The sequence below is a fragment of the Carcharhinus amblyrhynchos genome, chromosome 22, assembly GCF_965287045.1.
Source record: "Carcharhinus amblyrhynchos chromosome 22, sCarAmb.v2.hapA, whole genome shotgun sequence".
Taxonomy (NCBI): domain Eukaryota; kingdom Metazoa; phylum Chordata; class Chondrichthyes; order Carcharhiniformes; family Carcharhinidae; genus Carcharhinus; species Carcharhinus amblyrhynchos.
Window position 1 is genome coordinate 16,506,179 of NC_137345.1, and position 12,561 is coordinate 16,518,739.

The 12,561-nt window shown below is 39.7% G+C and overlaps 1 protein-coding gene across 2 annotated transcripts in view; it reads left to right on the forward strand.

Moving 5' to 3' along the window:
- Positions 1–12,561, forward strand: part of rassf5 (Ras association domain family member 5) — a 130,281-nt gene that overhangs the window by 43,017 nt on the left and 74,703 nt on the right. Inside the window, exon 1 of one of the 2 annotated variants that reach the window (XM_080209973.1) lies at positions 11,921–12,441. The exons of the other annotated variant lie outside the window; for it this stretch is intronic. Coding sequence (XP_080066099.1) covers positions 12,340–12,441 — 102 coding nt within the window. The 5' untranslated portion in view covers positions 11,921–12,339. Of the gene's footprint in view, positions 1–11,920; positions 12,442–12,561 lie in introns of those variants that run through there. 2 annotated transcript variants of the gene reach the window in all.

Sequence of the window (12,561 nt, forward strand, 5' to 3'; positions counted from 1 at the left end):
GAATGCAGGCGCTTATCATTCGGGCATGTCAATTAACATATTTGATCAGTAATCACAGCAATAGAGTCATGCAGATAACAGTTGCCACAATTATCCTTTCATCTTGTACCATTAAAATATCCCCTCACTTTGGACCCATCTCAAATGTAGTGTCGTGTCAGAGGTCAGAATATGGAAAAAAAAACCTTGTGGTATCTGACTCTCCACTCACCAGAATTTGTTATAGGAATCACTACTTTACCACTGGAAGCAATTGCAAAATAACCTGTATTCTGCATTGTTTTATACTTCAATTTAAGGGGAGGCAGTGGAGTAATGGTAGTATTGCTGGACTAGTAATCCTGGGTAGTGCTTTGGTGCCCTGGTTTGAATCCTGCCATGGCAGATGGTGAAATTTGAATTCAGTAAAAATCTGAAATTAGAAGACTAATGATGACTATGAAACTATTGTTGATTGTTGTAAAAATCCATCTGGTTCACTAATGTCCTTCAGGGAAGGAAATCTGCTGTCCTTACTTGGTCTGGCCTACATGTGACTTCAGATCTATAGGAATGTAGTTGATTCTCAAATGCCCTCTAAAATGGAGGGCACTTAGTGTCAGGCTATAAATGCTGGCCCATGTCCTATCAATGAATTTAAAAAAAGCATTTTAATATGGAAAAATTGCAGATGGAAAATAAAAAGAGAAAGGAAAAATTGGAAGCTGCCTAAATTCTCGTCTTAAAAAAAAATGAAAATGAAAATCCATATTCAGCACAGTCAGTAACCTCAGTTAACTGTTCCTGTAATTTGTATTTTTATTTTGTGCAAAACTCCCTTGCTTTGTTCAGCTTAATGTTTTGCTACTTCCTGCAACTCATGTTAGTATTGAGCTATATTCTGCATTAACTGGTTATACCCACTCTTATGCAAGTCAGAAAATCAAGAGTTTACTGCATTTTGAAATGGAGGAATGGTTGCTAGGGGATAAGGGCTATCACTGAACATGATTTATGATGTCTCTATGTAAACTAAGCACCTGCTCACCAAGAAGGGATGTAATCCAAGCCACCAGAATACCAGACTCCTTATCAAACACAGTTTTTCAAGTAATGTTTTTACAGGTGAGTCACTGCAGTATAGCACCCAGAGATGCTTCTCGGCCTTTTGGCTAAGGTCAAGTGTAGTATTGACATGCTGTGTTTGGTTGAAGTCATTAGGTTACATTTTAGCTTCATTTGAAGCAATTTTTAAAAGCAGCATCTCAGCCTTTTGGCCAAGATGCAAATGACATCAAGCCTTGGAGGAGGAGCTATACCTACTCCAATCAGCTTGGATCATGTAGATCAAGCCCAAGACAGGAGGTGAGACCCTTGTCTTGTCAGCTTGGATTGGGAATGTCTCAACTAGACTCTGAATTGGAGTTGATTTGAATTGGAATAAAAACAAAAAAAAAGCCCAGAGATGTTACACAGCATGTTGTTGAACGAGATAGAGAAAAGATATGATGAGGTCCTTTTCAAATCTGACTTGGATGAAACTGTTGGAAGAGGAGTAACAAGAGGGTAGCCAGAGATGTGGGATCAGTTGATTGCTCAGTAGATTTAATAACTCACCTCTAACATCCAATCTAGATTTAATAACTCACCTCAAGCATCCAATCTCCATCTTAACCACCTCTTTCAATAAAGAAGATGCAATCTCTGGACCAAGTTTATTTATACAATATTTGATATTGCAGACTCAGTTCCAAAGATATTGTGCACGTCTTAAAATCTTTATTCCCCATGTTGATGTCCTATATTTGGGCTTGAACTATTGCAGTAGCTTAGCTTAGCCAGAGGAGGGAAGTGAGCTTTTGTGCATGTGTTGCACAGTACCGGGAGAAATGTATTCCAATAAGTATGTGATTTTACTTGGTTAAGCGGATCTAATGGTGCATTTTCCTCTAATGTGTTTAATTGAAATGAAACAGATCATTCAGGCAAATGCCATTCATATTAAATTAATCAAAGCTGTCATTCAGAATATCTACAGCATAAATGCAGCAATTTTGCCCAGCTAAATGGCAAATGGCCTTGTAAGATAAAATGTTTATGCTGGAGCTTCGTTCCGAGTCTGCTCATGTTCCTAGTTATGCTTTTCCAATCCTGCAAGTGATACAATTGTTTGTAATTTTAAAACATTAAGCTGAAGAAAGTACAGGAGTTTTGCACAAAATAGAAATACAAATTGCAACGACAGTTAATGGGGTTCACTGACTGTGTGCTGAAGTTAGATCTTTCGTTTTCAATTTTTTCAGATGAGAATTTATGCAGCTTCCTATTTTTCTTTTCTCTCTACCTCCCATCTGCACTTTTTTTAGGGTAACTGTAAATCTGTCCTCCCAATGAAAAGACAAGAGAGGTTCAGTTATTTTTGAATTACTCCTCAAATTGACTGTTGTAAATTGATCTATAAAATGAAGTTGAACTAGAATTTCAACAAATATTCTACAACAGCAGAACAGGAAGTGGGCAGAAGCCTTTATCCGGAGGCAACACAATCTTATTTGTGCCTTGTTTTACTCATGTGAAAGAAAGTAATCTTAATATTGAGATGCATTATGTATAAAACTGGACATTTCAACTCTGGGCTTTCTCTGCAAAAGTGTACAATTAATGTGAAAATAATAAAGGGCAGAATTCTCCCATTCTGCCCGCGGGGTTTGGTGGTAGACGTGAATGAAAAGTCAGAAAACCATAAAATCACATTGCAATTCTACCAATGGCAGTAGGACTTCCTGTGGCTGGTAGTGTGAATGCCATTTTGCATTCATTTGCATCTTCTAAATGCTCAGTAAAATATCTGCTTGCCAGCATCCCTTCAGGCCTTCCAATCTTGCGTCATGCCAGTGTGAAATTAAATGAGTCCAAAAACCCTGTTGATAAGATTGCTGTGCACAAAGTGATCCTCAGTTCACAAGAGACTTTAAAGTTAATGCAATTGCCATAACACTGCACTGATGTGCTGTTCACCACTTTGCTGGGGCAAACTGGTTCCTGCCCTTCATTTCCATGCCGCGCTCGTCTTCATGGACAGCATCATGCTGCTGAACCCATGGATTCTCCTATGTCACCATGTTTGATCAGGACAGTGCCTGGGGTTGCAGATTACAGGGGTCTGTTTCGACAACATTGTGCTGTGGAACTCATGCGTCAGATCCATTTGAGTGAGATGCAGAAGTTTCAATATTATTTAAAATGTTTACAAATAACTTGTATATTCGCTAGATGTTTATATTCTAATGCATAGATTTATTATCTTTCCTCAGTGTTTTGATAAGTACTATGATGTCCCAAATTGGAGGATTCCATGCTTGGCCAATATTCGGCCTCTGGCCTCAATTGAATAGATTACTTACCAAGGAATAGACTTTGAAATTTTGGCTATTGCATCACTGAAAGATGCCCTCTGATTAAGTACCTAAGTGGAAGAGGAGGGATAATCAAAAATGCAAGGGGTGAATGGGACCACGAACGTTGGGATAGGGGTTGATCTGCCATTCGGTGTAGGGTGAGTAGTGACCAGAAGCACCCATGGTTTTGAGTTTTGGAAGGGCACACTTGCTGCTGCTTTCACATTTGGGTAAGCTTTTTTCCCCACAGACTTAACTTTTTGAAGATGGATAGTAGCAATCACTTTAAGGATTGCTGATCAGGGCACATATTAGGTCAGTGTTGCACATGGACCTGAAGCAAATGTTGAGCCCTTTGATTGTATGTATTAAGGTCATCTGTGAGGGTAAGATTGGATGCTGAAAATATCACACACAGGTGGCATATCACCTCCGATGTGTTGACTTTTTAAAGGGAGAGGGGAGCTGGTAACCCTTGCATCTCTAATTAACTTGCTGTTGAGCTTGTTGCAGAGTTTGTTAACACTGGAAAGACAGAATCAAATTTAAATTAATTGGCTAATTAGTGACCACTTTATTCCACCAGCAACTTGGACAGGTCCCTGCCATGTAGGGAGGTTAATGGGTAAATCACAGTATCTTACCAGTGAGTTTCAGTATAGCTGCCATGGCTATCACTATTGCTCTGATGTTGCTGAAGGGGTCACCCTTTAGTTTGCTGGGGACTGCTTGCTTGGCACTTTTTTTTTAAAGCCTTACCTTTTTGAGGATGTTTCAACATGATGATGGTGCTCTCTTCATCCCTCTGCAGCTTAGCAGCAACCACCTCCATTGGTGCCACAAAGCTCACAACCCTCTGGGTCGGCAGCTCTGAAAGATATTGTCGTTAATTGGGCAGCAATGACCTCTTAATTGATAGCTGCCACTAAAATGCCCGACCCAACTCTGCCTGCATGGCACTTGGATTTTGTAATCCTTTTATGTGATGGCTCTTTAAAATTAATTGTTTGTGGGTTTTTCAGGAGCTTTTAATTAATTTTATTGCACTTCTTGGTAATATAGTTTCATTCTGGCATTAAAATTAGGAAATTCCAGAAACAAAAAAACTCTTAACCCTATCTATGTTTCTAAGATTTTATTTACTCAATGTGGACCTCACAGGCAAGGTCAGCATTTATTGGTAGGTGGTGAGCTTTCCTCTTGAATCACTGCAGTTTACTTGAGTATTTCCATAATGTTGTTAGGGAGTTTTTACCCAGAAACACTGAAGGAACAGTGATCTATTTCCAAGTTACCATGGTGTGTGATGCAAAGGTGAACTCAGTGGTGGTGTTCCCATGCACCTGCTGCTCTCATTCTTGGTGAGATGGTGCAAATTTGAGAGGTGAGAAAGCTGAACTCAGCCAGGACAGCACTGATTTGGCCTGAATATCCCTGTTTGTTCTGGACAGGGAATTCTAGTTAGCTGTGATGCACTGACTTCCAATATAACATATAAGAATGGCCACTGTGAGGAAGTACTGAACGGTTCACAGCAATGGAACTGTACTCCAGCGGCATCTTCAGTAGAGATGGGGAAGAAGAGAAGATGATTCCATCATCACACTTCTGGTCCATTCCCTCCCCACCTACATCACGGATTCCTCTGATGCCTTGTGTCATGCTGACAGCTTCCAGTTCGCAGGCTCTAACTGCCTGCTATTCACCATGGATGTGCAATCTCTTTACACCTCCTCCCACATCAGGATGTCCTGAAAGCTCTTTGCTTCTTTCTTGAAAAGAGGCCTGAACAATTCCCATCCTCCACCACTTCTCCTCCTGGCTAATTTGTTCTATATCTCAACAATTTCTCCTTTTAACTCATCTCATTTCCTCCAAATCAAAAGTGTAGCAATGGGTACCTGCATGGGTCCTATCTACGCTTGTCTTTTATAGGGTATGTGAAACATTTCTTGTTCCAGACCTACCTGAGTCCCCTCCCACAACTCCTTTACTGGTACATCAATGACTATTTTGGTGCCAAATCATGCTCCCATCTGGACCTGGAAAAATTCATTAACTTTGCTTCCAGTTTCCACACTTCCTTCACCTGGTCCATCTCAGATACTTCGTTTCCTTGACCTTTCTGTCTCCATTTCTGGCAATATACTATTTACCAATATCCATTACAAGCCCACTGACTCCCATAGCTATCTGGATTACAGTTCTTCGCACCCTACATCCAGTAAGGACTCTGCCGCGTTTGTTACGAAGATGCCACTTTTCAAACTGGTGCTTCTAATATGTGCTTACGTGCTCCTTCTTCCTCAACCGTGTTTCCCACCTACAGTTGTTACCAGGGCCCTCACCAGTTTGCGGCTCATCTCCTGTGCCACGACCCTCACCCCTTCCCTCCCAGAATAAAGATAGAGTCCCCCTTGTTCTCTCGTTTCACCTCACCAGCCTCCACATAATCCTCTGCCATTTTCGCCAAATCCAGCTGAAGCCACCACTAAACACATGCTCCTCCGTTAGACCCAATATCTCTGCTGTTACCCATGGCACCTTCCCATGCAATCGCTGAAGGTTTTTCTGCCCCTTTGCCTCTTCCATGCTTACATCCAAGGTCCAAAACACTAATTCCAGGTTAAACAGCATTTCGCTTGCACCCCTTTCAATTTAGTCTTGTTGCATTCGCTGCTCCCAATGTGGTCTTACTGTTGTGGAATGAGGTGTTCCTATTCCTTCAGATTTCAGTTATTGGAGGTTTTTAAAAAATAACTAAAATACCTTTTTTTAAACTTTGTATCTTTTATCTCTCTCTTAATTTCTTCTCCTTTCTCTTTACTTTGTTTTCTTAACTGACTTAACATTGAATTAAATATTCCAAATGACACTTCCTGGTTTAGATTCGTTAAACAATTCTCCAGTCTGGTTAAGAAGATAAACAGTTGCTTAACTTGCTCTCACAGCTCCCAGATCCCTGTAGAGGGTTCCTCATCATTCTGGCTGTATAATTACAAAAGGTTCCACGCAAAATGGACAATCTCAAATCTAATTGTTTGTTTGCCAGTCACTGAAAACAAAATTAAACTTATTACTGATGCATGCATCAGAAATGTTCAGTACATTGCCATAAGTGATAATGTTTTTATTTCCCCTCCCAATTTTATCAACTATTAGGACCTAATGCAAACATACAGGAGCACCGCTAGCTGCAAATTCCCCTCCATGCCATCCTGTCTTGGAACTATATCTCCGTTCTGTTGCTGTCACTAGGTGAAAAGCCTGGAATTCTCTTTCTAACAGCATTGTGGGTGTACCTAAGCCACATGGATTGCAGTGGATCAAGAAGGCAGTTCACCAACACCTCCTTGAGGGTAATTTGGGATGGCCAATAACTGCTGGTCTTGCCAGTGAAAAAAATAAATAAAAACTTCTCGGCCAATTTTTCCTCCTTTCCTGAGACTTGACTCCATATGGAATACAGTTCAATAATCACCAAATGCCTTTGTAACTTTACTCAAGTAGCAAATAAACCATGTGTGTGTCTTGGGCAAGTGTGTGGCATTGGGCTAAATGATGTCACAAGTTCGCCTAATCCTATCTTTGTCCATTGTCCAGCTGGAAAATATGGCAATGAAAAGTGGAACAGCACTGTTGAATTCTTCTTCCTCATTAACCCAAGGCTATGAAGTGAAAAGGAGGTATTAATACTAACGACAACTGAAATCTGATCATTTAACACAGGAGGAGGATTGCACTCATGATGCTTTTGGCCTAAATTGATCAATTGCTCAGTTGAGAAACTTGAGCCATCAAGAGGCAGCAGTGTTCTTATGGCTGTACAGCCATAATTCTTGTTAAGGTGTTGAAGTGTTTTCTCCTTTAAAAACAAGTTGGATTAAAATATATAAACAGATATTTAATTGTAGAGTTACGATTAAATACAGTGCTGTAGCTTCTATGATTTTGTTGCTGAAATACATTTTGAATGTAAAGAATAATTAACTCGACTGATTTGGATGATGTTTATTGCAACTTGCTAAAAATTCAGATTTAAAATTTCCTATGAATATAATTATTTCAACTTGGAATGAGCAGAGAAGATCAATGTGGGTATTTGTGCTCAAGTTAATCAGTTGCAATTTTAAAATAAGTGAATCATAGAACTCCTACAGTGCAGAAACAGGCCATCAAGCCTGCATGACAACAGGTATTTTGAAAAATGTTTACTTAGAATGTACAGAATTCTCAGTAAGGGGGTTAAATAGGGAACTAAAATAGTTAAGAACAAACGGAACAAATCTTGTATTTTGAATTTACAAGGTAATAGTGCAGAGGCAAACTGTCGTTCTGCTGCAATTTGCATTGCACCATAGGACAAAAATTCTAATTACTGCATTTTCCAGTAAATAAGTTAATGCATTGACATACCAGTGAAAGTAACTTTTTTTTAATAAATAAATGCAGCCAATTCCTCAAGAGTGATACAATGTAATTTAATAACAGAAAACTCTTGAAATAGTCAGCAGGTCAGACAGGACATGTGAACATAAGAACATAAGAAATAGGAGCAGGAGTAGGCCATCTAGCCCTTTGAGCCTGCCCCGCCATTCAATAAGATCATGGCTGATCTGAAGTGGATCAGTTCTACTTTCCCGCTTTCTCCCCATAACCCTTAATTCCCTTGTCTACCAGAAACCTATCTACCCGTGACTTAAATATATTCAGTGAGGTAGCCTCCACCCCTTCAACGGGCAGAGAATTCCAGAGATTCACCACCCTTTGAGTGAAGAAGTTCCTCCTCAACTCCGTTCTAAACTGCACCCCCCCCCGCTCCTATCTTGAGGCTGTGCCCTCTAGTCCTGCTGTCCTTCCTGAGCGGGAAGAATCTCTCTACCCCTACGCTATCCATCCCTTTCATTATCTTATACTTCTCTATAAGATCCCCCCATATCCTTCTAAACTCCAATGAGTACAGACCCAGTCTATTTAGTCTCTCTTCATAGTCTAACCCCCTCATCTCCGGTATCAGCCTAGTGAACTTCCTCTGCACTCCCTCCAAGGCCAAAGTATCCTTGCGCAAGTGAGGCGACCAAAACTGCACACAGTACTCCAGCTGCGGCCTCATCAGTGCCCTGTACAGTTGCAGCAAGACCTCCCTGCTTTTATATTCTATCCCCCTCGCTATAAAGGCCAGCATCCCATTCGCCCTCTTGATCACCTGCTGCACCTGCAGACTGGGTTTTTGCAACTCATGCACAAGGACCCCAGGTCCCTCTGCACCATAGCATGCTGCAGCTTTTCTCCCTTCAAATAGTAATCCCTCCTACTATTATTTCTGCTGAAGTGGATAACCTCACACTTGCTAACATTGTACTCCATCTGCCAGGTCCTCGCCCACTCGCTCAGCCTATCCAGATCCCTCTGCAGACTTTCCACACCCTCTGCACAATTTGCTTTTCCACTCATCTTTGTGTCATCAGCAAATTTTGTTGCCCTACACTCAGCCCCCTCCTCCAGATCATCTATATAAATGGTAAATAGCTGAGGCCCTAGCACTGATCCCTGCAGCACTCCATAGTCACCAACCGCCAGTCAGAATAGCACCCATTGATGCCAACTCTCTGCCTCCTATTAGACAACCAATCCTCTATCCACCTTACCCCCAACTCCATGCCCCCTAACCTTCTGTAGCAACCTTTTGTGCGGCACCTTATCAAAAGCCTTTTGAAAATCGAGAAACACCACATCCACCGGTTCCCCTCTATCTACCGCACTAGTCACATCCTCATAGAAATCCAATAAATTCGTTAAACACTACTTCCCCTTAATGAATCCGTGCTGCGTCTGCTCTATCAAACCATTCTTTTCTAGGTGCCTCACTATTTCTTCTTTGATGACGGATTCGAGCATTTTTCAAGCATGTGGAGAAAAGACTTTTCATTTCAAGTTGAAAACCTCTTGTCAGAACAATTTTTGTTTTTAATGCAAAAATTATTCTAAATCATTCACATTAGTTCCACAAAAATGGATATCTTATTTGTGAATATTTCTGATCTAAGTAATTGGAACTTTTAAAGCTAAATAATTTTAACTCTACCAACATAGTATTTCTTAATCATACCTAGAATGCCAAGCCAAAGCTATATTTCTGGGCAAATACTTTTGTTAAAATCAATGATATTCACCAAAATAAATTGCTTCCAAATATGAAATGTATTTTCACTTCAGACAAAATAAAACATCCGTTAAATTGAATATACAAAACCACTTATTATGGTCCAACTTCTGACTCAAAATGCATTTAGATATCCTGTTTGTTATCCATATATCCGACATCATACTGAATCATTATAAAGGCAGAGTGGTGCAATCTTACCATGGTAGCCATTAAGTATATAATGAGTTGCCTTTAAAATATTAAAGGTTTAGAAGAATTTGTGATTTTATTTAAGTACATATGAGGTGGCGGGGTGGCACAGTGATTAGCATTGCTGCCTTTCAGCCCAGGAACCTGGGTTCAATTCCAGCTTCGCTGTCTGTATGGGGTTCTCCCTGTGTCAGTGTAGGTTTCCTCCAGGTGCTCTGATTTACTCCCACATTCCAAAGATGTTGGTTAGCTTGATTGGCCATGCCAAATTGCTCCTTAGTGTCAGGGGATTAACAGGGTAAATATGTGAGGTTACGGGAATAGGACCTGGGTGGGATGTGGTCGGTGCAGACTTGATGGGCCAAATGGCCTCCTTCTACACTATAGGGATTCTAGAATAATAATCCTCAAAAATCTTAAATATATTTCCCAACACCCTCACCCCCATCATTTGTACGCCAGAGGAATCCGATTCGTACATCTACAAAGATTATCTATAGTTTTCAAGTTATTTTGTTACTTTTTTTCTATGTATTTTATACCCTCTGCTCTTCAAGTCATTGCTTCCCTTGGTATGGTACTACAGATGCCAGGCTCCTTTGATAACTCATCTGGGTGACATTCGATATGAGCTAATCATTTATTAATTTTATAACAACAAGTCTGCATTCTCTATCATGAATTAAAATCCACACAAATGCCCTGCTATCAGAGGTTATCCCACCCCCACCCCCCACCCTATCCTAAGGGTTTTAGGGCTAATATAGCACCCATAACTGATGGCAGATAATAGTATGGACCTGGGTAAAATATGGTTCAGATAGTTGATAAACTCATTAAACCATTGGGTTAACTTGATTGCATGTTTAATCCCTGGCTTGGCATGACAGCTGACTTCTGAGACATTCTAAGTGAATATTGTGGGTTCGTGTCCCGGCAAAGATTGATCGTACAATCTCTAGATTAATTTTTCACTTCAATACTTGGCTGAAGAAGTGCTATACATCAAAGGTGGCATCTTTTTGGTGAGATGTCAAAGTGAGCATGTTTTTGGTGAAAGTAAGAGGTCTTCTGGAGTCCAAATCAACATTTATCCCTCAAAGCAACTAATGCATTATCTAGTCCCTTGTCATTATCATTGTTTGAATCCTTGCAATGCAATAGTGACTACTGTTCAAATGCAGTATGTTGGCTATGAAGTGCTTGGGATTTCCTGAGGATACAAAAGATGTTATGCAATTGCATCGTTCTTTCACTCAAAAACGCATTAAAAATCAATGGTCATTACTTCATAATGGAATTTAAGGGACATATGGCTCTATAATTAAGAATGTTACAAATGGAAGCAGGAGTCAGCCATTTAGACTCTTACATGCACTCAGCTGCAGGGTAGACTGGAATTTAACTCTTTTGTCACTGAATTTATTCTTAATTTAAAGGGATTTAAACTATTTAAGAAGGATTAACTGTAAAAGGATTTGGTAACAAAAGCATTTTCAACAGCCCCAAAAATAACACCTTTGAAGGTTTTTACTTTAAGATTAGCAGACACACGGAAAATGTTCTAGTAGGACTATTAAATAGAGATTTTGGAAAGATAAAGTCCCAGGTATAATTTTATTATGCATCAAATGTAACTCTAAAGGTTAAATTCACACAGTAATAGGTGCAATTTATATCTTTACTTTATGTGTCAGGTATTTTATTCAGTGATGCAACATACATCATTGTATCATGTTTAGAAATTTTCATTTCACTAGACGAGCTTGCCTATTTCTTAAACCCATATAAGTTTGTATTTGCACATATTGCAATTATATAACAATATATTACATGAGTAAATTTGGAACATTAATAGGTTAGGCTTTTTAAGTCTAACTTGGGAATTAACCTACACTTGGATTCACGAAATATTGCTGATAGTGTAATCTGACATAGAAGTATTTAAATATTGTCTGATTTCCTTAAAGAAGTGATGGCTGCTTACAAATGCAATGTCATATGCATTGAGATTTTCAGGTCACTTAAAATGGCTGTAATAAATCGACATGTATGTGTGAACTTAAATCATAAGCAGGAAGTGGCTTTGCTTTGTTGAAACACATAGAAGTAGAAGGCAGGAAGGAGCTGACCTCACTTTGCTCGTGTATGCATGCAGATAGCTGATTAGCCACAGATGGTGTGCAGAACAGCAGCCAACAGCTCCACAGCTAGGCTGTCAACTACACCGTGTTGAACCGGCTGCCAGCAGTGACTTTCTATATGGCAATGAAAGATAGATACACAGCCCATGTGTAAATACAGTAATTTGGTGACAGAGGTGAAGTCGTAAAAGCATAGAGGATTAAGTTGTTAAACATTAACAGCAACTGAAGTAAAAGCAAACAGCTGCAGCTAATCCAGGAATAGTGAAGACTGCCTGTATGTGTTGTATGATGCCCTTTTCCTGCCTTATGCAAGGCAACTCCTGTCTGCATTGGGAAATCACGGTACAGTGGTCCTGTGTTCGACGCTCTCGGGTTTGTTAAATAGTGCACTAAATCCTGTAGGATATTCTAATGATTTTTGACCACCAAATTAAGTCATTGGGTGACGTGGAATATCAGTATGAGCAGTGGATATTGCAGCCTCGATGAAGAATTGGAAGACTGTTTCTTTACTGCTAAGACTTCATTCTTCGGGAAACCTCAGAACAAGATCTTAGAAAAGGTAACTTTATTGATAAATGAAATTAAGTGCTGTATTGTCTGAAGTCAGCAAGTCCATTTTTTTTTATATCTTTATATTTAGTAAATTGTTATTAATATTGAAAGAAAGATGGGAACCACA